We start from the raw sequence: 27,866 nt of genomic DNA, 5'->3' as shown, positions 1-27,866 counted from the left end.
GGGAGAGGTACACTCAATTTTCTTTGAGGGTGAGGCCTTACATCCAATATATATGGGCAGTATAAACTGCACTTGATGAGTTAAAAAAAATAAACAAGAGATTTGCATAAAATATTGGTTACTTTTTTGTAACTTATATGATAAATAATTTATTTGGGCTTACAATTAAAGAGTAATTGGTGCCCATGGTGGCATAGCAGAAGCACTGCAAAAGATAGTAGACATAGACCCAGGAGCAGGAACCTGAGAACTGATGTCCTCTACTGCAAGCATTAAGCAGAGAAAAAAGGAGGGAGGGAGGGATGGAAGAATAGAGAGAGAATACACTGGGAATAGTATTTGGCTTTATAAACTGAAGTCATCCAATATTGGTGGAAGAATTAAGGCAACTCCACATAGTTAAAAGGGAGGTTTATTTTGTAGGGTAACTTACAAGTAAAGGGATAGGCTACAGGGTCCAAGAAAGGTATATTGCAGTCCAGCGGTGTTCTCTGGAGAACTCTGCTTGATCAACCTCCAACATCCAGGTTCCAGGAACCAAGAGAGCCAGGCACATCTGGATCTTGAGTCTTAAGGGCTCTGCTCTTGACCCTGCCTCATAGGCTTAACAGTTACTGGAAGCCTCAATGGGGGTAGTACTTTCAGGACAAAGCTGGAACAGCTACCCACTACATCCCCACAGTGATATACTTTCTCCAGCAAGGTTAAACTTTCAAGACTTCAGTAAACAGTACTAGCAAATTGGGACAAGTGCCAGCATGTGAGTCTATGGAATACATTCTCTTTCAAAGTACCGTAGGGGTGGTAAGTAAGGGATATAGATCAGGGAAGAATGAGAAGAGGGGTGAATATGGTCAACATTTATTCCACGAAATTCTCAGAGAACTAATGAAAAAGGAAAGACAGAAACAAAGCAGAATAGCTATTTTTCTCATTTCCCTTTATGTCTTGAATAATGACTGTATTTTCTGTTATGTTTGAAGGATCTTCTTACTTTTTATCTGACATTTAACTTTGTTGGTTAGTTAGTTAGTTTAAATAGAATTTAAAGAGAAAACATATATTACATATATATTGCTGATCAATATTCTTTGTTAGTCTCTAGTTCTGAAGAGTTTGAGTGAGAGAAAAATAAGTCAACCAATGGAAAATTACTTTCTGGAAACATTAATGCTACTAGCTGTTCTTAATAAGTGGGAAAGTCACTAATGGCATATCCCACTGTTCATGATGGTCTGTGACCAAACAAAGGTGTTTCCTGAGTTTTAAATTTGACCCATCTCATGGCAAGCAGCCTGATAGACCATTCAGATCCCATTTCAGAAAATAATCTTCTGAGATATTAGGTTTCATTCTATTCAGCCTTAACTCATATTTAGTTTTTGTTATTATTTCATGGGAAAAATACATTTTAATTGAAACTTTATTTTTTTCCATTTCTGCCTTGATGCCATTTATTGTTATTCTTGTTATTGTTATTATTATATTTTATTGTTGAAGAAATCATACTCAAGTGATGTATTTCCATTTTTCCACCTAATTCTCTTCCAATTCTAACCCATCCTGTACTCCTCATTTCCTAATAAATTATTACTTGTTCTTTAATTATTCATTCTGCGCACACAAACACACACACACACACACACACACACACACACACACACATACACAAACACAGACAGAGACAGAAAAAGAGACAGAGAATCAGAGATGGTGAGAGAGACATGGAGAGGAAGATAGGGATAAAGAGACACACAGACACTTAATGAGAGTGTTTGCTAATGCCACATAGTGCAATAGTTCGGAACCTGAGGGTCATGGTCTCTTTAGGGTCACATATCAGATATTCTGCATATTCAGTATTTATATTACAATTCATAGCCTTAGTAAAATTATAATTATGAAGCAACAATGAAATAATTACAACATTAGAAACCATATTAAAGGGTCAAAGCATGGACAAGGTTGAAAACAACTGTCTTAATAATTCTGGGAGGCATATGTGGTTAGAGCTGACTACTTGAGATTGGCTAGCCTATCTGGGATCCATCTCTGGAGCAGAATGATTGTTCCTTCATAATACTCATTATTTACCTGCCATTCTTCATCTAGGGATGGGTTCTTAAGAGATTTCTCCTACCCATGGTAAGATTCCAACCGGTATTGTAGTTGTTTATTTCTTGTTTAGGCGGTAGTATGGTTGAAATTACGTGAGTGTAGCTTGCCTGTCATATGTAAAATACACAGTATTGCAGCAGACTCTTAGTCCTCTGTTTCTTATAATCATTATTTCCCTTCTTTAATGTTCTCTGAGCCTTAGGTACAGATATAGATGTAGATGTGTAAGTTGCAACTGGGAACACAGTAATCAATAGTTTTCTCATTGTATCAGTTTTAGATTTTCATTGTGGGCTTCTGTCTGCTGCAAAGAGAAGATACTTTGGTGAGTGTTGACAATTACCTGTATCTATGGGTATAATTTTTTTAAACTCTCAGTAAAAATTAAATCATGAAAATTTCAGGTAAATGGAGAGAACTAGAAAATACAACACTGAGTAAGGTAACCAAGACTCAGAAAGACAAACACTGCTTGTTCTTTCTTATTGTGGATTCCAGTTCTGAAATTTTAAATGTGGTTTCATGACCTGTACTAATTGAAGAAACTACGGAAGTAAAGGAGGACATGGTAGTGAGGAGTTCTAGAAAGGAAAATAGTAGGATGTGGGCCCTCTACAAGCAAACATGAGAAATGCAAGGACTACATTAACTGAGCAGGAGAGAGGGAGTACAATATTGAGAGGGTGGGAGAGTAGTGATAAAGAACATTGAAGATGGTTGAAAAGTCATGATAAAACATTATTTTATGTTTACTTAAAATATATTTAATATATGAGTTTGAATATGTGTACATATTATATAGAGAATAAAGTTAAAATGACTTGGAGTGAAAACCCTATCCCCAAGAGCCATAGACTCTAACAAAAGCTTCAGTGCTATAAATGGAAAATGTCCTTTCAATTTGTTTGTCAAGGGAGTTCAAGGGACTCTGAAAACAGTATAGGCTATTTGCATTATTCTTGGTTGTCCCTTGGGAACTGAAGGGAAGAACTGTCTGTTGAAGGTGCTACCCACTGTGAAGAAGAGAGCTCAAACAGACCTGGAAGTCTCCGCTATCTATGAAGACTTAATCTCAAAGTACTTGAAAGTTCTTTGAAAGATGCCTATGAAGAAAAACTATCAGTAGCTCTATCTAGCTGTAAAGACTATGAACCATAATTCCCAGCACAGCAGGGTATACTTAAAACTGCAATAGCAACATATTATCTTTGTGGAAACAAACAGAAGGGCAATTAAATATAAGGCCCAATCAAGAGGAAGGGAATCATTCCTGATACCATAAACCTAGAAAACATCCTGTAGCTGGTGAGGATCTGCATTGACGATCGACTACCATCACTTTCCTAATCTAGTAGAGTGCTTTCTTGTTGTGAAACCTCGTATGAAGTCACATAAATGGTATACCTTCTTTCCAAGTCTGTATAGGCATATTTTTATATCAGAAGCTGATTCTTCACATCATCTAGATTTTCCACAAATGACACAAAGTAGGCTCCTATTCATTAACAAAATTCCATGGAGCTTATTTTTTTTTCTTTTAGCATTTTCATCCTCAAAATTTACAGGTTTGGAGTAATATAATTGTTTCATACAAACATAGATGAAGAAATCTCTTTATCTATGTAATTCAAAGTATGACATGGGACATTTGTGAAAACAATTTACAATGACAAATTTATACAGCTATGTTTTAATTTCCAGGGCAAAAAGGCAAATATGAATGAAAAAGTTCCAGTTCATTAAAATTCTTATTTTCAAATGTTAAGAAAAAAAAGGTCAGCAAAAATATTTTTCATATATTATTTCTTACACAAAATATGTCTTAAGCATTAATTCCCCTTGGTGTGTGGTCATAAAGCCTGTACGTGAAATACACAGAACATTAAATATACAAATACACAGGCAGCCATAAATGCTCAACACTGTCAGGCTTTAGCATGTCTATAAAGCCTGTTTCTGCATACCAATTACCCAAGCCATGCTGTTTCAGCACCAAGTAGTCAGATAAAGTGTAGATGCTTCAGTATGTTAAAATGTAAATGATCTTGCTGACTAAGTAACAAGGGACATATATTTATTTTCCATAAGAAAATCTGGCCAACAAAGGGAAAAAAATGTAAGAAAAAACACAAAACTAGCTTAGAATTACAATAATAGTTCCTTTAAAATAAATTGAAACTCTCTTCCTTTGATAAAAGGAAGCATTTTTCACACCTTAAGAGAAATCAATAGGAAAAGGTTACACAGCAAGGCTTGTGTCTTTCTTGTTGTCTGTACAGTGATTTATAATGCAGGCTTTGTGTAGGAAATCTATTAATGCAGACAGAATCCTGTTCTCCATTGGGAATACAATAACTGGGTTCTCCCTAGTTACCCTGTTGTCCACTGCAATGATTCAGGTGTTTCAAATATGCGTTTACTGCATATATTTTGTATCATATAGACTAAGAGTTGGCTTAACTTAATTAATCTGAGGTTGTCATTAGTTCTTAAGTACTTAATAATGTTCTGGCTACATGCAATGAATCACTCTTAAACTGCTGTGCACTGTTTGATATGACATTTTATGCCAAACTCAATGGGAAGACAAACCCTAAACTCCCTTGTTCTCTTCCATTGTGAATAATTTCATTACTATTTCCAGCATGCATGCAATGGTTATTTCATTTGTTCACTCAGTCAAACAAAGCAGCATTTTATTTACTTTAAATGGCATGGATAAACAGCCTACACCTTTGACTAAAGTACTATCAAAGAGATATTACTAATAGTAACACACACAGGAAAACGTTTTAAAACAAGAACATAAAGCACCTCAGCAACAGATGAGTGGACAAATGAAACATCCTTTTTGGGAACAGCAGATTTTTATAGAATTCATTAGTTATGGTGTCATATTTTTAAGCTCAAAAGTTTTGAGAGACCACAGCTGAAAAGTTCTCACTATAACCTTACCACTATTGCTTGATCAAATTGATATAATATTATTCCTGAATATTTGAACAGCTGTCTCTCAACCCAAATAGGGAACCTAGAGCAGGCCAGAGGATGCCACAAAACCCAAACAGTAACAATGAGCTTTATTGCCATTACCAGCTGAGGAGTTATTTATAGTAGCAGAAATGACTCAAAGATAACTTCATTAGCAAAGACCATGCCAGTATAGGGTATGACACAGAAAATTTGGAATGGGGAGCACACTGCTCAACTCATAGGCAGCTCATTGTGTTGGAGAGTGTCTTTCACAGGAAGCTGTTGGTCTGAGCCTCTTCCTGGCAGCTCAGCTGGTTGGATAGTGTCTTACAGCACTCCTTAGTACATATGCAAGCTTAGGAACTTTCTGACATTTGAGTATTTCCTGAGAATTAAGATGCTTTCCTGCAAATGGAATTTTCTCCTCTGTTTTGAGCACACTGAATCTTAATGAACATCCATCAAAGATGGAATTTTTTTTTTCCAGAGAAATATTTTTTTCTGTAATTATCAATCTCCCCTCATAATTTTTAATCTAAATTCTCATAGATTTGAGGGGCTCACAGACATCATCAGAGAAGTATTTTTGTGCAGTGGGCAATAATTAACACAGAAAATCACATCAGATCCAAGTGCAGAGAATAAGTGTTTTTGAAATACTCAGCCACAAGTAGCACAGCTATACCATCCCTATAATATATGTAATATTACCAAAGAAATTTGGTATTCAAAATGAAGTACATCAAAGAAATTAGATAAGAGAAATGAATGATGGGAACTTATGGCTCACTGCATAAGTGAGAAATAATGAGAAGTCAGATGCAGTAAATAGCAAGCTTACTTAGTAAGCTAAAGTTGTTGCCGAATTCAAGGTCAAAGGAGCTCTCCAATACAAAACCCATTCGTGCTTAACACATTATAGAATATTGGAAAAGTACCGCTGGATGCTTAAGATGGGAGTTCACTGATAAATTTTCCTTGACTTTTGTGGTTTGGCAGAAGTCAATTTCCCAAGTCAACGGGTGCTTAAGAATACCTACCTTAGAATTGGCTAGAAGTAATATCTGGCTTGAAATGTAGCATCCTAGATGTTCCATTGTAGGGGAAGTACATTGTTTAAAACATCTTTTTAGGTTAATAAGAAAATCATAAAATCAAAATGTGTTATTTCAATAATAATTTATTACTTATATGTGTGTGTAGAATGCACATTCAGTCAGAAGAGTGTGGTGGAATTGGTTCAGTTTCAAGCACATGGGTTTTTATTTTCTACAGGAAGAATCATTTATATATATATATTAAACTTCTACAAATTAATTTTTAATTTTAATAAGAAAAAATTCTAATCACTAGATACAGTATATATATATATATATATGCTTGAATATATGTAGTGAAAATTTTTCTAACAGTAATAATAAATGAACTACTGACATTCTTTAAGTTTAAGGAGTCTTGCTATATCATGCAACATGAAATAAAACATTTTATGCCCATAAGTTTTAGTATGATTTGATTTTTATGAAAAAAATCCATTAATGAAAACATTTTTGTATATGGAAAATAAATTGTCAATCCACTAAAGCTGAAAAGCATAAGGGAAAGTGGAGGTCTGGTAGGTTCCTTGTTGAAATGGAACAAACATTCTGAATTTACAACAATGTGAAAATATTAAAACTTAATATTTTATCTTATAAGTTATGAGTTTATTGATTTTGTCTTATATTTCATTAATTCCCCATTGCTTTAAGTATTAATAAAACAAAATACCAGAAAATAAAGAAACATTCTTCACAAACATTCACTGATCAACTATCATTATGAAATATTTTTCTACTCAGTACAGCATGTTTTTATAACATTATTAACATAAGAGTTATTAACTTCGTCTTGAAATACATTTGTATTTTATAGATTTTAAAATTACACAAGATAGTTAAAGAATTGAGAGTGAAAAAAACATGGTTTCAAATCCATTATCTGGCCCAGACTCAGTATTTTTTTCCCAGTAACCAGTGAACTCTCAAGAGAATTGATTAAAGAATGGTAGTTATGAATAATTCTAAATGCCATTTCTAGTTTGCAATGCATTGCTTAATTTGATTTTACTGTTATTTTATTTTCTGTTGAAAGTTGGTGTCCAATCTCCACACTTTAACTTATCAGAAGTATAGTGAAACTTGTAAAAAAAAAATCTAGATAAATATACTAAGGCCATTTAGCATTCTTCCATGTACAATATCTAGCATTGACTGGGAAATGATGATCTACGTAGCAGCTCAGTGGTTTTCTTTCCATTAGCAGACATTAACCTAGCTCTTTATGTAGTGGCGGAACTGTGTGGAGTTTCCCCTACCCACACTGGCATGTTAACTGGTAATATTCAAATCAGTACACTTCTTGACCTCGTGTAGTGTTAAAATGTAGCTGTATGCTTGTCCTATAACACAGCTAGCAAAGACTGGACTTGGAGGCCGATTGGATAGTAACTGTCTCTGTCTCCTCACTGCTGTGTGATGTACACTAAGTTCCAAAAAAGCTTCTTCAAAAACCAGAGATGTCGTTTCAATCCTGCCCTCTGCTTAAGCAGCAGAATGGTTTCCCCTCAGGCAAAGATTGATTTCTACAGTTTCTTTTGAACTATAATCAATCCCTCTACTTCCCCGCACTTTAAAAATTACTGTTAAAGATATTTAGAACAAGTATATTCCTTAACAGAGAAACTGAATTTTAATAAAAAAAAAGTCTATGGTGTCCAACTTATCAGAAACCAAATGATTCCTAAACAGCTTTTTATGAGATAAAATTTTACAAAATGAGGATTTTTTTATTATGTGAATAAAATTAGATTGCTTTTCTCATTCAGAAAGAAAGCAAATTATTATTCCCAGTTCCCTGAAGTACCCTGGTGAAATCAAAGGGAACTGGAGGCAAAAGATCCTTGCCTTTTTTCCTCCTGCCATGTCTGATCAGAAAAGGATTCTTTCAAAGTATTCTAGAATTAAAAGAATATTACTGAGTATAGATGTGAATTCTCCCAACAAAATGAGTTTATATCATAGAGAAGCTACTATAGAGTTTTACAAAGTAAATTTTAATATGTTTGTAGGACATGTTTAAAGTGTTCTTGAAATTCTATTGATTCTCTTCCTGAGCACCAATTTGAGTCATACAACGGCTCTGCAAACCTTTAAATCTTTAGACAATAAAGAAAATGAATTTTTAATAGTTAGTTGTATGTATGTTGAATGAAGGACTGTTATATTGAGTGACAATTGGTGCTGCGGGGTGGCAGAGTTAATTTTCTTTAGGATATGGCCACTGGCAGAAGGGCTGTGCCTCATTGAAAGACACTATATATGTGAACACAAGTGTAGCATATATTGGATTTAGTATGTTAAAACATAATTAAATAAATGCCCATATTAATATAAAATGAGTCACTCCAATTTGAAAACACAGCAACCCTTACTGGAAACACTAATTTGAATCGAAGTATTAAACAATAAATAAATACAAGAGGAAATGATGATGGGAGTGAGCCACAGTAGTAGTCATTAGGACAAAAATTTCTTGTATATATGTAGGGAATTTTCAAAGAATTAATGTATTTTTAAATGAAAAAAATAATTAAAACTGAAAAAGAAGACATAAATTTGGATGGAAGATATGATGATGGGTCTTTGAGAGTTTTGGAATGGGGAGTCAGGGTGGATGTGGCCAACATACAATCTGAATATGGGAAGTCTTATAAGGCACCATCCCTAGATAAAGAGCTACAGGCAATTAATGACTGTTACAGCTATACCAATCTTGGTCATATACCCAAGGAATGCTCAATCATACCACAAGAACACATGCTCAACTATGTTCATAACAGCATTATTTGTAATAGTCAGAACCTGGAAACAAGGATGCCCTTCAACTGAAGAATGGATAAATAAAATGTGGTACATATACACAATGGAGTGTTACTCAGCATAGAAAAACAATGACATCATGAGGTTTGCAGGCAAATGGATGGAACTAGAAAAAAAAAATCATCCTGAGTGAAGTAACCCAGACTCAGAAAGACAAACATGTTATGCTCTCACTCATAAGTGGATACTAGATGTAAAACAAAGGATGACTAGACTGCTCCTCACAACTCCAGGGAGGCTACCTAGTAAGGAGGATTCTAAGAAAGACACAGGGATAACCCAATGACAGAGAAATGGATGAAATCTACCTGAGCAAACTGTAGGTGAGGCGGATAATGGAGGGCAAGGGTCGAGGGAAAGAGAGCTTAGGAGAGCAGGAGATCGCAGCTGGATCAGGAACAGAGTGGGAGAACAAGGAAAGAGATACCATGATTAATGAAGATCCAATGGAAATAGGAAGAAGCAGAGTGCTAAGGAAATCTACAGAAATCCACAAAGATACTTCCAATATAGAATGCTGGCAATGGTCGAGAGTGTGCCTGAGCTGACCTACTCTGGTGATCTGATGGCCGAACACCCTAACTGTAGTGATAGAACACTCATCCAGTGACTGATGGAAGCAGATGCAGCGATCCATGACCAAACCCCAGGTGGAGCTCCAGGAATCCAATCAGCAAGAGAGAGAGGAGGGATTACATGAGCAAGAGATATTGAGACTATGATTGGAAAAAGCACAGGGACAAATAGCCAAACTAGTGGAAACACATAAACTGTAAACCAATAGCTGAGGAGGCCCCATGGAACTGGATCAGGCCCTCTGGATAACTGAGACAGCTGATTAGCTTGAACTGTTTAGGAGGCCACCAGGCAAGGGAAGGGGACCTGTCCTTGGTACATGGGCTGGCTTTTTGGAATCTAGGGCCTATGCTGAGACACTTTGCTCAGCCTTGGTGCATGGAGGAAGGGACTAGACCTGCCTCAGCTGAATCTACCAGGCTGGGATGACTCCCCAGGGGGGAGATCTTGCCTTGGAGGAGGTGGAAATGGGGTGCATTGCAGGGGAAGGTTGGTGAGTGGGAGGAAGGAGGACAGGCGAATCCTTGGCTGATATGTAAATTTAATTAATTATAAAATAAAAATATTAAAAAATAAAATGGTACACAATGAGATTTCAGCAACCAAAAAAAAAATGGCAATATGTGTTCTTTAGGGATGAGTTTCCTCAAAAGATATTCAAACATGAGTGATTGTCACTACACATATAAACATAAAAACAACACGAAATGTTCTCAGCAGACTGTATTCATGTATACATATGTGTATGTGTGTGTGTGTGTGTGTATGTTTGTGTGTGTGTATAACAGTAATAGTATAAGAAAAGAGATCATGAATTTGAGAGGAAATGGGGTATATGGGATTGATTGCAGGGAGTAAAAACTTAGGCTGAAAATTATAGGGTTTTTTTCAGTCTTTGGGGGCCCATCACCGAGCTCCCAAATAAATACACATGAAGACTAATTCTTACTTATGAATGCCTAGCCTTAGCTTGACTTGTTTCTTGCCAGCTTTTCTGACTTAAATTATCCCATTTCTCTTAAACTCAGTTTTGCCTCTGGAATTTTTAACCTTTCTTTATTCTCTGTATCTTTCTGTCCTTCTTATTTCATGGCTAGCTGTGGGTCTAAGTGGTTACACCCTGCCATCTTCCTCTCCTCTTTTTCCTGCTCCTTGCTTCTTTCCTAGATTTCTTTGCCTATTTATTCTCTCTGTCTGCCAGCCTCTCCTAAACTTTCTCCTGCCCAGCTATTGGTAAATCAGCTCTTTATTAGACCAATTAGGTGTTTTAGACAAGCACAGTAACACAGAGCATTACACAGAGTTAAACAAATGAAACATAAAGGAATGTAACACATCTTTGCATCATTAAACAAATATTCCACTGCATAAACAAATGGAATACATCTTAAATTAGTATTCTACAACATTCTATGCTTTTTGTCTAAGTAAAAATAAAAGGTTTTAACTTTGTCATAGTAAAACTATATACAACAACATTTATCAAGTGAGAATTACATTTATAATATTCAGTCTACTTGTATTTAGAAAATCTAGAGTAAATACTCCATTATATATCTTATCTTAGTGATTTCAAGGTTTTATACCTAATTTACTTTCCATCATAAGTAAGGAAAACTATAACTCTAACTATTTCGTCTTTAACTCTATCAAAGACTTCAGAAGGATCTAATATTACCTAAAAACAGAGACGTCTGGCTGACTGGTCAGTCACCCAAATTTCCTTTGCAACATTGAGGTGTTTAGCCTACAGAACTAGAATATCTTTTCAGTGAGGCAGGAAATTTGATGGACTGTTCCACCCTATATTGGCAAAATTCATCAGTCCCTCTCCTCTGTGTCCTGTAGAAAATCTGACAGGCTCTTCTGTGAAACAGGAATCTCAAAGGACTATCCTACCTTGTCTTGGCAAGGTTCAGCAGTCTTTTTCCTATGTCCCACTTGTTCATTCCGTACAGCATACTGTCAGCTGTCAGTCAAGAGCAGGTCCTTTCCCAAATGTCAAGTTTTGCCACATTGAAAGCGAAGTCCCCAAGGAGTTTCTCCAATGCCCACCATCATTATTTAAAGTAAATTGGTGTTGCCAGGAGCAGATGTGTCTCATTGTTATGAAAAGCCTTAGGCTATTAACATATTAAATGCTATATTCTGTAGGTCTTTTAAGAGTTTGAAAATTATCTATCTATCTGAATTATACCAGTTTAACCTTGAAAACATGCTGGGTGATGTCTTTCTGTATGCTGTGAATATATGTTCCCATTGGTTAATAAATAAGATGCTTTGGCCTATGGCAAGGTAGCTTAGAGGCAGGTGAGAAGTCCAAGGAGAGACAGGAGAGAGAAAGGCAGATTCTGAAGAGATGCCACCCTGCGGAAGGAGTAGCAAGATACCAGCAGACTGGTAAAGCCATGGAACATGTGGCAAAACATAGATTATTAGAAATGGATTAATTTAAGATAAAAGAGCTAGATAGCAAGAGGCCTGCTATAGGCCATACAGTTTGTAAATAACATGAGCCACTGTATATTTACTTGGGGCCAGTTGGCTGTGGGACTCTGGTGGGAGGGATTTGCCCCAATCACAGGGTCTGACAGGATTAGAGAAACCTTTTGACTACAAAAACATACCCAATGTGACTACAAGTTTCATTATTATAGATTAAATAATGACCTGCATGTTTCAATTATACACTCCATTTTAAATGATTTTTCACAAGCACAAATATTGCAAACATTAGTAAAAACATATATACAGTATAACAAAAACAACCTTAAATTTGTATCAATATAGAAAAATCCACAAAATATATGATATTCATAGTTGTTTCTTTATCCTATATTCCTATATTCTCCTAAATGATAACAAACATCCATATCTCACCAAATAACTAAAAAACGCCAACCCGCCTCTTGGGAATGTGGGCGTTATATTCTCTAGACTGCTTCCTACTATCTGTGGGTGAAGGCATCTTTAGGGGTCCCTGAGAAAATTGATAATGACCAAATTCTGGGAAGACCAGCTGTAACCTTTGTTGATATATGTCACCTCTCATAATTCAGGAGGTCTCACCGATAAAACTTAATCCACATTAACCCTAAAGGAATCCACAGCCTCTTATTTTCTGTGAAACAAAAGCAAAACCTCTTCCCCAATGTAACATATTTTTGACTTCTTTCAAAAAGTTAGATAGCCCTAATTTATCTTGGTTGACTCAATTTTACAGGCCTGTTCACAATTCCACGTCTGTAAGCAGGTGGTTTTTTTTTTTTTTTTTTTAATCAGCATTCAAAAATTTTCAAAATCAGCACAATACCACATAGGATCCAGAGTCCTTATGTATTTTCCTTTACTACATTTTTTTCTTTTATATCACTTTCACTCTCTTTAAAGAATTTACTTTATTATGTTTAAATTATTTCATTCTATCACTGTCTATACCCATTTTATTTTCCTTTCTTAAACCTAGAGAAATTGCTAAGCACACTTTAACCTGTTTAGATTTTATTCCCCCATGTAGAGCTCTTTAATTGTGTATGTTTTAGCCTTTTTTAACCATGTAAGCAAACTTCAAACTGTTAAGCTGTTTCATCCCCTGTGGCTTTTTGGATGGCTCTACCCCACTCCTAGCATCCTTGAGAACCCAGACTTCAGCCTGTACTGCCCAGTCTGGAGCTATGTGACCAGGAAATGCATTCAACCTTCCAGCACTGGGATGCTCTGGAATGCCTGTGCCCTGCACTGTGGAAGGCTGTTTTCTTAGCCGAAACGTTTGTTCAAGTGCTGTGCAGTATGGCAAAATCTCTTAAAAGTGCAGTATCTTTTTTATGATTTTATTCTCTTTTTTTCTTAAGCTTTCTCATGCACTACGTGGAAATTTGGGCTCCATGTTGGTATGCCAAAATGTAGTTATTATTTTTTGACCCCAAATGAATACAGAAAGACTTATTCTTACCTAGGAACGCCCAGTTTTAGCTTGACTTATTTCTAGCCAGCTTTTCTATCTAAAATCACCCCATTTTTCTTTAACTAAGTTTGCTTCTGGGCTTTTTACCATTCTTTTTTTCTATATAGCTTTCTTCCTTCTTATTCTGTGACTGGCTGTGTGTCTGTGTGTTTGTGTGTCTGTGTGTGTCTGTGTGTCTGTGTGGTTGGCCTCTCATATCCTCCTCCTCTCCTTTTCCACCTCCTCCCTCCTTCCCTAGATTACTCCTCCTATTCCTCTTCTTTCTTATTTTTCTTTTTTGTTTTTGTTTGTTTGTTTTGTTTTGTTTTGTTTTATTTTGTTTTTCGAGACAGGGTTTCTCTGTGCTGTTTTGATGCCTGTCCTGGATCTCGCTCTGTAGACCAGGCTGGCCTAGAGAGCACTGCCTTCCGAGTGCTGGGATTAAAGGCATATGCCACTGCCACCCAGCCTCCTATTTATTCTTTCTGCAAGCCAGCCACACTTGTCCTTTCTCCTGCCTATTGCCATAAATTCTTCATTAGACCAATCAGGTGTTTAATTTAAGCAGGCAAAGTAACACAGCTTTGCAGAGTCAAACACATGCAACATAAAACAATGAAACACATTTTTGCATCATTAAATAAATATTCCACAACATAAATGAATGTAGCATGCCTTAAATAAATTCTTCAATAGGAAATTATGTGCATGTAGTATTCATGCATAAAATTCTCAAATCAAATGTAAAAAAATATATAGTGCAAATGTATTATATTTTCAAAATGAATAAAATTTAAAAGTAAAACAGCTAACTAAAAGGAACTAAACTTTAAAATGTGAATGGAAATGTTAATAGATTTAAGTAAAATTTAATGAATTTAATTTAATAATTATGATCAGCTTCTAAAAAATCTAGGGGTGTTTTTTAATCATTATCCCTATGCTGATCACCTCCAGGACCTTGTACTGAACTAGCACTTTATCTCTGAGCTGCATCTCCAGGCTAGTTTTTTCAGTTCTACTCTTTTTCCACACTTCTAAAGATTGTGCTGAACTCACAGTATAGTTTACCAGAGATTACAATCATAACCCACATAACTCAACCCCCTTAATGTTGGGATTGTAGACTTGTAAGAAATAATAGGCAGAGAAAAACTTTTAATGGGGTGCTCTTCACTGTGTTAAAAATTAATCAAGATAATGAAGTTGTTATGGAATATTATTTGAACTAGGCAAAGATGCATTACATGTGTTTATAGTGCAGAATATTACTTTAACTGTGTAAAGGTATGTTACTTTTGTTTATGCTGCATTTGTTCGGCAATATGAGGATATATGTTTATTTATGTAAAGATGTATTGTATCTGTTTCATCTTGTCTGCCTAAGGCACCTAACTGATCTCATAAAAGTTGAATGTCCAATAGCTAAGCAGAAGAATGGGAGATGAAGAGTGATGGACACACCCGGGCCTAGAAGCCAGGCAGATGTCAGCTAGTCAGACATAGAGACTCAGCAAAAGTAAGAATCACAGAAGTAAGAAAGATAATAAGCCCGAGGCAAAAAAGATAGACAAAGAGAAACAGGTCATTTAAGTTAAAAGAGATAGCCAGAAATGTACTTAAGCTAGGCCAAGGATTCAAAACTAATAATAAGTATCCGTGTCATGATCTGGGAACTGGTTGGGAACTGGTTGGTGCATGAGTCATATTTAAAGAATACCTGGATAAAGGGTTTGGACAATGCCTTTAGAAACTTTGGGAGTAATTGATTATTTGAATCTTTTAGCTAAAACTGCATATTAGCTAAAGCTATTTTTATAGACTTCTAACTATTTCAGTGAACCAATCTATTTATAATTATGTTAATGAATAATTATTTATTTGTAATATTATCTGACATAATCCTATAAAATAATAAAATACATTTAAAAATAAAATATAATTCTACCTTTAATAAATAAATTTATTTAAATAAATAAATTTAAATAAATTGAGGGTTGTGACTTGAATTTAAAAGTTATCCTATGGGATCTTATTTTGAATGTCTGTCTCTTGAACTGAGTCCTTCCTTCAGGAAATGGACCTTGGTTTTCAGAAGTGGGTCACTGGGAATGGACATTTGATAGTTGTTCCTAGTCTTGACCCAGGTGCTGGTCCTACACCCTCTGTTTTTCGGGTTATAAAAAAGTGAGAAGCCTACACCTGTAGCAGGAATCTTAAAGAGTCTTATTAATAAAATCAAACCTGAGCCAGGTATTGGGGTGAACGCTGGGAGATCAGAGAGACAGAACAGGCCACAACCACCTCACCTCGCCAGTTCCTCAGCTGAAAGTTTCTGTTCTCATCCCAATGGCTCTCAGCTGAACTGCTTTCTGCCATCACTCCCTGGGATTAAAGGCTCCCTTACTGCCATCACTCCCTGGGATTAAAGGAGTGAGTCACCATGTTTGGCTGTATCCTTGAACAGATGGATTTCTGCCGCTGGAATGCTAGGATTAAAGGTGTGATTGTCACCATTTTCCAGCCTTTGTATCTAGTGGCTGTTCTGTCCCTGACCCCCAGATAAGTTTATTAGGGTGCACAATATTTTTGGGAACACAATACCAGCACATACACCAAAAGCTCCCACTCTTCCTTATCTTCATCATGCCAGGCTGACACCATTTGAAGCCATGAGCCACAACAAACCTTCTCTCAGCAATACAAAAGCAACTAATATACTTCTGGTCAAAGGGATCCAGCAGGCTCTGCAGATCTAATTAATACCATGATTGTTAATGGGTGAGTCATTAATTTAAGTCTGGCAATGCTAATTTTTTTTAATTTGCCATTCTGATTTAAGGATAAAACAATCTATGAATATCACAAAGGAAAATCATAGAAGAGAAAGGAAGGTCATTTCTGCTCAGGCTGCCCATGCCTTATAGTGTTTGTTATCATTAGATGACTGTAGCAGGAATCCTCAAAATTGTACACTACAGTGATCTTGATATGTTGAGTGCTGATTAACTTACAAATAAAAAACAGTACTCTTTTTTTGGTTATTAATTTTAAATTCTTACTTAAACCTGTACATATATGCACATGAAATTGTAAAATTTAATAACAGTGAATAATGAATAATAGGGAGAAATTTAAATAATTTGGCAGTAACTTTGTACACTATATATATAGTCCTATGAAAAACACGAGCATAGTGAATTTAACTTGGGTAAATTGGAAGAGATATGAATTTAAATCTAAACTCCATTTATTCCTCTAAAGCAAAGTCTTATTTATGATATATTATTAGCGTTATGGGTAAAGGTAGAAAGTGTGCTTTTAAGACAGTAAACTTTGAGAAGTGTCCAGTATTTGGATACCGTGAGCAGAAACCATATTAATAATGTTGGTCCTGTGCCCAGGAATTCCTCTAACGGCTGTTAGGGGCTAGTGAGCAATAAGAAGTGTCCTTAATGCTACAAGACTGAAGAGCAGAGACTGTTATACTGATTCAGATGGCTTCATGCTCCAGTTATTACCCTTCTGCCTTTTAAAGCCACTGATGAAGAAAGTAGGCTCTGGTTAGACACATTTCTGCAATTTCTGCTTCCAACACAAATCTAGTGAAGTTTTGAAGGTCAGACAAGTCACACTGAGTAGAAAGTGAGCATGGAATACACAGGAAGAAGACAACTAGCACTTTAGAAGAAAACAAAGCAAACTTAACTGAGAAACTAATCTTCCTTCTGTGATTCAGTTGCATCTGTGTTGAAGATTTTAATACCGATTTGTCTGAAGCAATTCATGTTTTGCTTCTTGACAACTGGAAATCTAATCTGACAACCACCAGATATGAATTAACATATTGAGTAAGACAGAAAATTTGTATAAAACATTATACATCATATATATATATAGATAGATAGATACAACATATATATAAAACAGTACTCCATTCTATTAAAACTTAAGTATTTGAGTAAATTATTTAAGACCCTAAGCCATCATTTATCACTTGCAGAAGTGCCATGACACATGTCTTACATGGATATTATTAAGGTAGGAAATAAAATAATTATTAAAACAATTCTTGGTAGGACTGGGGTATGGTACAAAGTGTATCTAGCTTGTATAAGACCTTGGTTTTAATTTCTACCACTGAAAACATATCAAACACATGCTTGTGTTACATAGACAACAATATGCTGAGTACTGCTAACACAACCACTACTCATGTGTCCAGTATAAAGGCAGATGTTACCCAATTTCTCTGTTATTCCCATTATTTCAAGATGTGTGTGGAAAATCCTTACTTCTTTTCTAAAAAGGTCTTTCCTTATAAATTCAGATATTTACTTTATCATTAATCCCATCTGATACCACTCTTCTTGGAATTAAAGTTGGACCTGTTTATTATTCCAAAACTTTCAAGGGCTTGGCACTTTATTCAACATAACAGTTCAACCATCTAACAAAAACTTCCATAATTCTGTAGATGGGGGGTTTGTCTAAGCCCACTCTTTTATGAATCATGTTTCTTCTCCTTCACCCTACAACCCAAACACATTTGAAGACACTTATACAGAAAAGCTATAACAACCTCAGATAATTGACAAATCTATTTTCCTCAGTAATCCTACACAATTTAGAATAAGCATCTTGTAAGATGAATTGCTAAACATTCTTAATAAAAAACCCGGAGCCAGATATTGGGGTGAAAACTGTGAGATCAGTCTAGAAAAACTCAGGGAAATTTCTACTAATGATTTAAAACTTCAGTGCAATTTAAGTTGTTCTCAGAAACAGTATGAACAGATGCTTTCTTATGTAAGAGTCTCCTAATAGCTGCAATTGATTGCTTATAACATTATAATAGTGAGAGGCATAGCTTTTAAGCACTCACTTGGAAGTTACTTAACGTTTTTATTTTCCTACAAATATGCTTTCCATTGCCTATATCATTAAGGACTAGGTTAAAATATATTTTATCTTTCCACTTTCCTACATATGTACTTGCAACTACCTGTGTGACATAATGGCTCTTCTTCCCCTTTTCTTTCACATATGATTTTATCGGCAAAAGATAACTGTTCACCATTTGGAGAAAGGATTCTTACATTGTGACATTCAAAAGGCAGAACTAACCTTGAAGCCAAGTAGGACTTACGATGTTAGAGAGACATTCCATCAGTGAAAGACCAAAACAACAACTATGTTTTGAAAATCCCATTCATCTTTAGCCTCTGAAGCTCAATTCCAAATTTATGTATGTGTGTATATTGAATGATCTCTTTTGTATCTATCTGTAGGTGTGAATGTCTGTGTTGATGTGCATGTGTACAGCAGTCCCTAGAGCACAGAGAAGGCATAAAATCCTCTCCAACAGAAGTAGTGAGCAGGTGTGAACCATCATATGTGGGATCCACCTACCAAACTCTGATTTATAACTAGACCAGGAAGTGCTAATAATTGCTGAGCTGTCTCTGCAGTACCTAATTTGTATTTCATATACTATTTAATATGAAAGATTACCTTGTGGTGGTATTGTGTTCCCCAAAATATTGTTCACCATAATAAACTTATCTGGGGTCAGAGACAGAACAGCCACTAGATACAAAGGCTAGAAAATGTGGCACTCACACCTTTAATCCTAGCACTCCAGAGGTAGAAATCCATCTGGGATCTCTGTGAGTTCAAGGCCACATTGGAAATGGCCAGGCATGGTGACTCACGCCTTTAACCCCAGAAAGTGAACCTTTAATCCCAGGGAGTGATGGTAGAAAGCAGAAAGGCATATAAGGCGTGAGGACCACAAACTAGAAGCATTTGGCTGGTTAAGCGTTCAGGCTTCCAGCAGTACAGTTCAGCTGAGAGCCATTTGGATATGAGGACACAGAGGCTTGCAGTCTGAGGAAACAAGATCAGGTGAGAAGTTGGCCAGGTGAGGTTAGCTGTGGCTGGTTCTGTCTCTCTGATCTTCCAGTGTTCACCCCAATAACTGGCCTCAGGTTTGATTTTATTAATAAGAACTGTTAAGATTCCTGCTACATTACCTTGCTACTAAAATTAAAATGAAGAATAGGAAACACAAATCTGACTGCTTTTGATACATGTCATTTCCATCAAGTACAGAAGAAAAACAGCTACTTTCAAGGCCTATTTTTATTCAACCAAGAGAATTAATGTTGTTTATTGATATTATATTTTGGGTTTCAATGCACATTCAGATCCCATGAAAATGTTTCTGTCCCCGTGATCCAAATGATTTTGTCATGTTTCACTTTACCAAATCTAAAATATGGTATTCATAATTATTCAGTGTGCAAAAATGAGACCTAAAATTATACAGTGAAACTTTCCTTCAATGATTTTGTTGCTGTTTCTACATTCATAAGTCACAGATTTAATTAATATTGGAGAACCTGTTTCCTACTGCTGTCTAATATTGGGCTTGCAGTCAATGTTTTCTACTATTTTACATACGAGCCACTTACCAAGCTGGGTCACTTTCTATAGTAAAAAGTTTAACATCATTTACACATGATCAATAACTGCCTCAAAATAAATGAATAATAATTTTAAGGAAAAGGAGGATGGTTAATAGCTTGCAAAAAAATAAAAGTGAAAATGTGAAGGTCTGGGTTCCAAAGTTTACCTGTAAATTATTTTAGGAAATAAATAAAAACTAGATCATATAGGTGTTAGCAAATTCAATAAATAATTTGAGAGAGCATATACTATACTAATGCCATTATAGATAATAGCATGAAGTGTGGCAGTGTGTGCTACTAAATATGTTCATAAAAGAATAGAAAAATAAATAGATTTTCTTTCAAAGCATAGATTCTGTAGTTTGGACGAGAATATACTCATGATTAGATAGGGAGTATATTCTTGTGACATTATAATATCACATGCAGACTAATTTTCAAGTGCTGGATCCAAAGAAAAAGAGTTTAATAAAGCCTGGTGTGTAATAACTTTTCTTGTCTTAAATAATAACTATGAACAATTGGAGAATACTGTAGTTTCATATTTCTATTTTTCAACAAATTAAGTTTCAGTAGATGTGACACAACACAATCTATTCACAGTACAAAATATAAACTTTCATAGACGCATCAGAGTATACAGTATCATATCTAGAAACTTTAGTTTTACATATGCTTTCCTAAATAATATTCATTTAACGACTATGAAAATATTGTTACTTTATCAAATAAACTAGTGACATCCCAGGCAGCTGCAAGGGATACAATTTTTATTACTGAATTAATAACTTCCAACCAGACCAGAAGGGACTATTATCCCTCTTCGTATGGCAGCATATTGTTCTTTGGCTAAAGTTAAGCCCGGGGCTATCAACTGTAATGAAATGTGCCCAATTAACAGCAGTTGGACTTGCATATTTTGGTTGATAAAGTACTTGTTTACACTGATTTTGAATGGTTCATATCATTTCAAATATTGTTCAGTGCCTTATCATGGAATATTTCCAAAGGATTAAAAAAAAAACAGAATAGCTTATCAGGCTTCTCCTTTTATCTCTGACTTTTCATCTTACAATATGCTTAAAATTTTAATTATAACAGTTAAACAATACTGAGATTCTAAGATTAACAACTATAATACTTTTGTGTGTTGATTTTCATTAGTGACTTGAAAATGATTTACTTTCCTGTTTAGTTTTGAAATAAGAAGTATCAACTAATCTTATTTTCCTTACTGTAGATAATTTTCCCTTGAGTTGCTAAGGAAATATTCTGTAACATTGTATTTATTTGTATCAATACATTAAAAGTTATTAAAATAAAATATATTACTATCTAATATTGATATAGAGATTTCTGTTCATGGTATGTATGACACAACAATTATATCTAGAAAATGAACTACAATAAGTATTGGGTTTTGTAAGAACTTAAATGGTCTGGATTGGAAGTTATATGAAAAAAATCCATCAATATAAAAGCCTTACGTTTCAATAAACATGTCATGGCTATAGAGGTGGCTCAGTGGTTAGGAGAATTGCTATTCCTGAAGATGACCCGGGCACAGTTTCCAGCCAGCCTGTAGAAGCTCAAAACCACCTGTAGTTACCATTCCAGGCTGTCTATTGCCACTGGGCCTCTGCCAACACTAAATAAGCACGTGGTACACATAAACACATGCAGGCCAAACAGCCATATACATGAAGTTAATAATTATTTAAAAGTTAAAAATTAATTGAAAATAAAGTACACAATTAAAAGGACTTTTAGAATCTCTTTAACTCTGATTAAAGGGTCTCTATGCTGTGAGAATTGTGGCAAGACTACAAATTATACTTGAGTTATTTCAAGAATATTTGTTGATTGCTCTGCATGCCACTTAAACTTTTGAATTTTAAATATTTCAGAAAATTAACTTTATGCAGTACATATTGTACATATGCAATACTAAATATTGTCTATTTATAAATATTTTTCTTAAAACAAAAATATCAATGAATTAATATTCATGGCACGAATAAACATTATACACTGTCCATTATATCTGTGAGATTATTATCTGCAAATAATACAGACAGAGCTGTCGTATATATAATATTGTATGACAAACTTATTAAAAGAAAAATGCAGAAAAAATGACAGAAGTGGCAGTTATAGAATGACTGAGAAGATGGGATTTTTTTAATTGGTTGATCAGGATTTAAAATCTCTGATAGTCAACATTCATCTCAATATTGTCTAGAAAGTATAATAATGCCATAAAATTAAAATAAGGACAATATTGTTATTTACCTCGAGATTATAAAATATAATATATCATGATAGTGAATAATGAAAATGCACCGATCATATAAAATATCTTAATAATTAATTGTTGAAAGCCATCATAATTCTATCATTTGATATTATAGTGTAATACTCCACTATTAAAATATTAAGTCTACTTACCATGGTGTAGCTGTGGGCTACTTTCATTAATTCAATGCATCCTTGAGCATCTGCAAATGCTCGGATTCCTAAACAGTTTGATGGATGCAGAAGCTTCATGAGGAAGTGACAACATACTTCTACTACTTGAGGAAGCTGGAGAAGGCACGCGGCTGAAAGAAGGTTTTCAATTGTATCTTCTTTCAATTCCAAGCAACCTAAAGTGCAAATAAAGCAAACTATGAAACTCAGTTTTTAGCATTTCTCACATGGCTAATGTAAAAATTAACCTGTGTCTTTCCCTCAACTATGTTGGAATTTTTAAATGTCCTGAAAACATGTAGCTCTTATGAAGATAACAGCTACTGTGAGTTGTGTATGTACAGTTGTATATACACAACTCACATTTATAAGAGGCATTTGTATTCACTTTATGCAAGAAAGACCACATTTCATTTAATATATGGAAGGAATTTCAAGTTCTTGTTGTAATGTCAGCCGAAGGGACAATCTAACACATTTAGCCTGGGCTTTATCTATTCATGGCCTGTTCTCATAGCTGTTACAAGTAATATATGAAGATCCAGTGAACCTAGGCAATCCAAAATCTTTTAAAAAAAACTTTTTATATTTAGTAAAATGCTAAGGAAATTAAACCTGAATAAGATTGCTCCTAATAAACACAGAGACATTAAAGGAACTGAACAAAATGTTCTGCAAATAAGGAAAAGTCCATATATATGTATGTAAAAGAAAAAAGTAAAGTAAGCTGAAAAGAAGATAATCACTGAATAAATCAAATAACCATGAACAAACCATGTAACACCATGTATAAACCTAATAATATGTAAAATTTACTCAAAAAAGATTATAAACATAAAAGCTGAACCCTGATTATAAATCTTCTATAAAAAATAAGAGAAAATCCTTGTGACCTTAAATCAATGAAATATTTTAGGTAAATATCAAAACGTAATCCAATAAGAACAGAAGAAATTGGACTACATGAAATTCACTTCAAGAAACACTATCTGAGGAATAAAGAGGTGAACCTTAAACTAGACAGGTACCTACAAATCATATACCTGATAAATGATTGCCCAACATCTCTTAGAAACTTAAAAATGCAACAACCAGAACTTTAAAAAAAGTCAAAAAAATATTTAAGTAGAAGTTTTTGTCATTTTTTTTCCAGGAGTGGCATATGACTGAAAAGTGATGACAATCATTAATGTTTTCTGAAATTGAACACAATGAAAGAACATGAAGCCTGGTTAACAACAAAGTTGTTCCTGCGTGTGTGAAACAGCAGATAACTACTTTGGGAAATGTATTCACACTTTCACCTCTTCTAACACTCACTTACGTATTCTACTAAGCTTCTGCTTAGGCTAAATGAAAGAATGTATTATCATAAAGCTCTGTACATGAATGGTGTAGGATCGATGTAGCAGTGGACATCACGTGTGTAATGAAATAGAACTACATCTATTCAAGAAATCACATCACAGTAATAAGGAAGAAGTCATTGTAATACATAGAGACATGATTATACTAAGTGAAAAATGATGAGTGCAAAGAAGTTTCCTTGAGAACTAGTACAAACTTTCCAATTCACTAAAACTCTTAAAAAATATCTGAAAACATATCCTTGCAATTACATTATACAGACTAAGCATATTATATTTATGCATTCAGAAATATAGGTAATATAAATAAATTTATTTAGGAATATATATTCAGTTTGTACAAGTTCTTTGTTAAGAAATAAAGATAAGCTGGGCGTTGGTGGCGCACGCCTTTAATCCCAGCACTCGGGAGGCAGAGCCAGGCGGATCTCTGTGAGTTCGAGGCCAGCCTGGGCTACCAAGTGAGCTCCAGGAAAGGCGCAAAGCTACACAGAGAAACCCTGTCTCGAAAAAAAAAAAAAAAAAAAAAAAAAAAAAAAAAAAAAAAAAAAAAAAAAAGAAATAAAGATAATATTACAATATAAATGAAGATACTAAAATTGTACAGTTTCCATAATTTCTAGTAATATCCTTAGACATAAATATATTGTTGTATGTTATCGAAAATGGGTTAAAATATCTATGTTCTTAAACAATCAATACTTAAGGTGAATATACTCATCTTTTAACTTTTTGAATGATTATTTTATTATGATCTTTTTCTATAGTCCTATATTTTTGGTTTAGTCCTATATTAAATAATTTTAAGGTAAATTATTGTGAATTTTGTTGAATAAATTAAACTATTAAAATTATTTGTCTCAAAGAGTTAAAATGCTTTATACTTTTCAACTTAGAATATATCCAATGTTGGAGAATATTTTTAAAAACCAGAAGGCACAAATGTAATATCAGCAAGTGCTGAGCTTGAATGCACACAAATTGAGCTAGCTCATGCATGATATATTTCTTTACATATCTATGACTTAGCCTTTTATTTAACATACTTAGATGCTAAAAAGGCAGAAATCAGTCAAGTATTTGACTTCAAAGTTGTTTAAAAATAATGTGAATACTGTTAATGTGGAGGAAATGTAATTTTATGCTTTTACTTAAAGTATACCCTGAAGGCATACCATTTCTGAGTATTTTTTGGTAAAAGGGAAAGTCTATAAGTTGGTATTCAGATTCTGTTATACTTTGAATTGTAAGTGTTTCCCACCAGGTCAAGTTTAAATCCTTCTTTCCCAGCATTTAGTATTAGTTTGAAAGGTGTAAAATCTTCAGAATAGGGGACTGGCTTGCAGAGGTAAGCCACTCTGGTGATCTACTGATTTTTATATTTGACTTTTCCCTGTTTTCTCAGCTTCCTGCTATAGTCTAAGGAATGAGACTTAGAAACATGGTTCCAGGACCAGGAATTCTGCCATTTTTCTCCTATGATGGACTGTAACCCTTAGGAATTGTTGGGGAAAAAAATAACTCATCTCCCCTTCAATTGTTTCAGGTATTTGGTCATAGTAATAAGAAATGTAAGTAGTCAAATGGATGCTGGAAATTATGTAATAGGCAAAGTTCAGATGCATATGAAATGTATTTTAGTAACAGAATTAATTTTCAATAATAATATGGTATTTCTAATTTCTTACAGCACAATGAGGATCAAAGTTTATTCTCTGAAGAGGTCAAACACATTAAGAGACCTCTGAATTCTCAAGAACTTCAATTTCCATCAATGTCAACTTGGTTTTACCTTCCTGGTCTTGGTGGTAAAACATTTAGAAGGAGAAGAGTTATGGAGATCTTTTATTTCTAGAGATGTATTTGATGGGAGGTGGGGAGATGGCTCAGTCATGGTGCTCTTCCAGAGGACAGAGATTTTATTTCCAGAACACACATGGCAGCAAATAACCATGAGTACACATATTTTACTTGTGTGTATGTACGCGTGTCACACATGTGGATATTCACGGAGAAGAGAAGGTCCACTGGAGCTGACATTACAATCCTTTTTTATCCTCTTGATCTGATGCTGGAAACTAAACTTTTATTATCTGAAAAATCAGCAAGTCCTCTGAACCACTGAGTCACCTCCCCTGTTGCTGTATACTCCTCTCACATCAGTTAAATAAATTTTTACCCCTTCCTTTCCAGATTTTTTCTGTCACATTGCATCACCAAAATTGTAATGATGTGTCAGTGGTTAACACAATTGTAAATAAAGGAGAATGACTACATGCTCTTTGCTCATAACATAGGCAAATGCTTAATCACTCATATTTTTCCAAGTACAATTAAACAAGACATGGTCATTAATTCTGATTTTCTTTAAGGTAATATTTTAAAATTATACTACATCAGAATGAAAATATTTGAACTAGTATGAAAAGGAATACAAACGTATACAAGTATATGAACTTGTGATGTATATGCTCATTATTAAACAGTTTAGTACACACACACACACAAATTAAGTACTGTTCACTTTGCTGCTATCCTTCTTCTATTCCTAATGCCTCTTCTCTTCCAATTCCACCCTCATCTCTCTGTATCTCTATATCTTTATTTCTTCACATAAATGGAAATAACATCTTTTTGACCTCAACGAATTGAAAGGCCCTTCGAAAGTAAAATTTTCAGTGACTTGTATGAATTTTGCCAGTAGAATTTTGGATGTAAGGATTAAGTATTTATAGAAAATTGTTGCTAGAGGGTTTCTCTCCAGCTTCCACCAAGCCCCACAGTCCCACAATCCACGTATAAAATAATCACTCAGAGGCTTATATCACTTATAAACTCTATAGCCGTGGCAGGCTTTTTGCTAACTGTTCTTATATCTTAAATTAACCCATTTCTATAAATCTATACCTTGCCACGTGGCTGGTGGCTTACCAGCGTCTTTACATGCTGCTTGTCCTGGCAGTGGCTGCAGTGTCTCTCCTCCTTCTTCCTGTTTCCCCAATTCTCCTCTCTCCTTGTCCTGCCTATACTTCCTGTCTGGTCAATGGCCATCAGTGTTTTATTTATATAGAGTGATATCCACAGCATTTCCCCTTTTCTTCTTTTTTTTAAAAAGGAAGGTTTTAATTTTAACATAGTAAAATTACATATATCAAAACAATTACCGAGCAAGATTTACAGTTACAATGTTAAAGAAGATGTCCTATCTATCTTATATTTGCAAGTTTAAGGTTTTATATCTAACTTATCTTTTATCATAACTTAGAAAATTATAACTATCTAGTTTTCAACCACATCAAAGACCTGAGAAGGAACATAATGGTACCTGAGAAATGGTAGATGGATGCAAACAACTTTCAGGAATCTTGCAAAAGTAGACCAAGACAGCTGGCAGCCTGGACAGTCACCTAATGTTTCTCAGCATTGTTGGTGCATTCAAATTGGCTACAGGCCTAGAGTATCTGACAGACCATTTTCAGAAGCAGGAATTCTGAGAGACCATCTTACCCTGTCTTGGCAGAGTACAGTAGTCATTTTCCTTGTGTCCTGCTTGTTCAGAAAGGACAGCATTGCATTTGTACTGTCAGCCATCAAGGCAAGGACAGTTCTTTGCCCAGTAGGACATTTTGTGCCAAAAAGACAAACTTCCAAATGATAGAGACACTGCCAGCTGCCGCCATGATAAGCAGCATGTGAAGACGCCTGTAAGCCACAAGCCACATGGCAAGGTATAGATTTATAGAAATGGGTTAATTTAAGATATAAGAACAGTTAGCAAGAAGCCTGCCACGGCCATACAGTTTATAAGCATTATAAGCATCTGAGTGACATGTACAAGACTCGAGACAACAATAAAATTAATTCAGACAAAATTCTTTAATGAAGCAAACTTGGCTGGAAGAAATGGGCCATGTTAACCAGATGAAAATTCAGTAAAAATTCAGTAAGTATTTATGTGTCGCATTGTGATAATCTTTAAAATTTGCAAATATAAAACATCACACAGCTATGCCATATAGTCAATATA

General features: G+C 34.8%; 1 protein-coding gene across 1 annotated transcript in view; it reads right to left on the bottom strand.

Moving 5' to 3' along the window:
• Klhl1 (kelch like family member 1) overlaps window positions 1-27,866 on the bottom strand; it is a 346,069-nt gene that overhangs the window by 181,760 nt on the left and 136,443 nt on the right. Inside the window, exon 4 of the mRNA XM_037208360.1 lies at window positions 22,452-22,648. Coding sequence (XP_037064255.1) covers window positions 22,452-22,648 — 197 coding nt within the window. The remainder of the gene's footprint in view (window positions 1-22,451; window positions 22,649-27,866) is intronic.

The sequence above is a fragment of the Peromyscus leucopus genome, chromosome 9 (genome assembly GCF_004664715.2).
Source record: "Peromyscus leucopus breed LL Stock chromosome 9, UCI_PerLeu_2.1, whole genome shotgun sequence".
Classification (NCBI taxonomy): Eukaryota; Metazoa; Chordata; class Mammalia; order Rodentia; family Cricetidae; genus Peromyscus; species Peromyscus leucopus.
The sequence above is the reverse complement of the archived record's forward strand: the minus strand, read 5'-3'. Positions and strand labels throughout refer to the sequence as shown.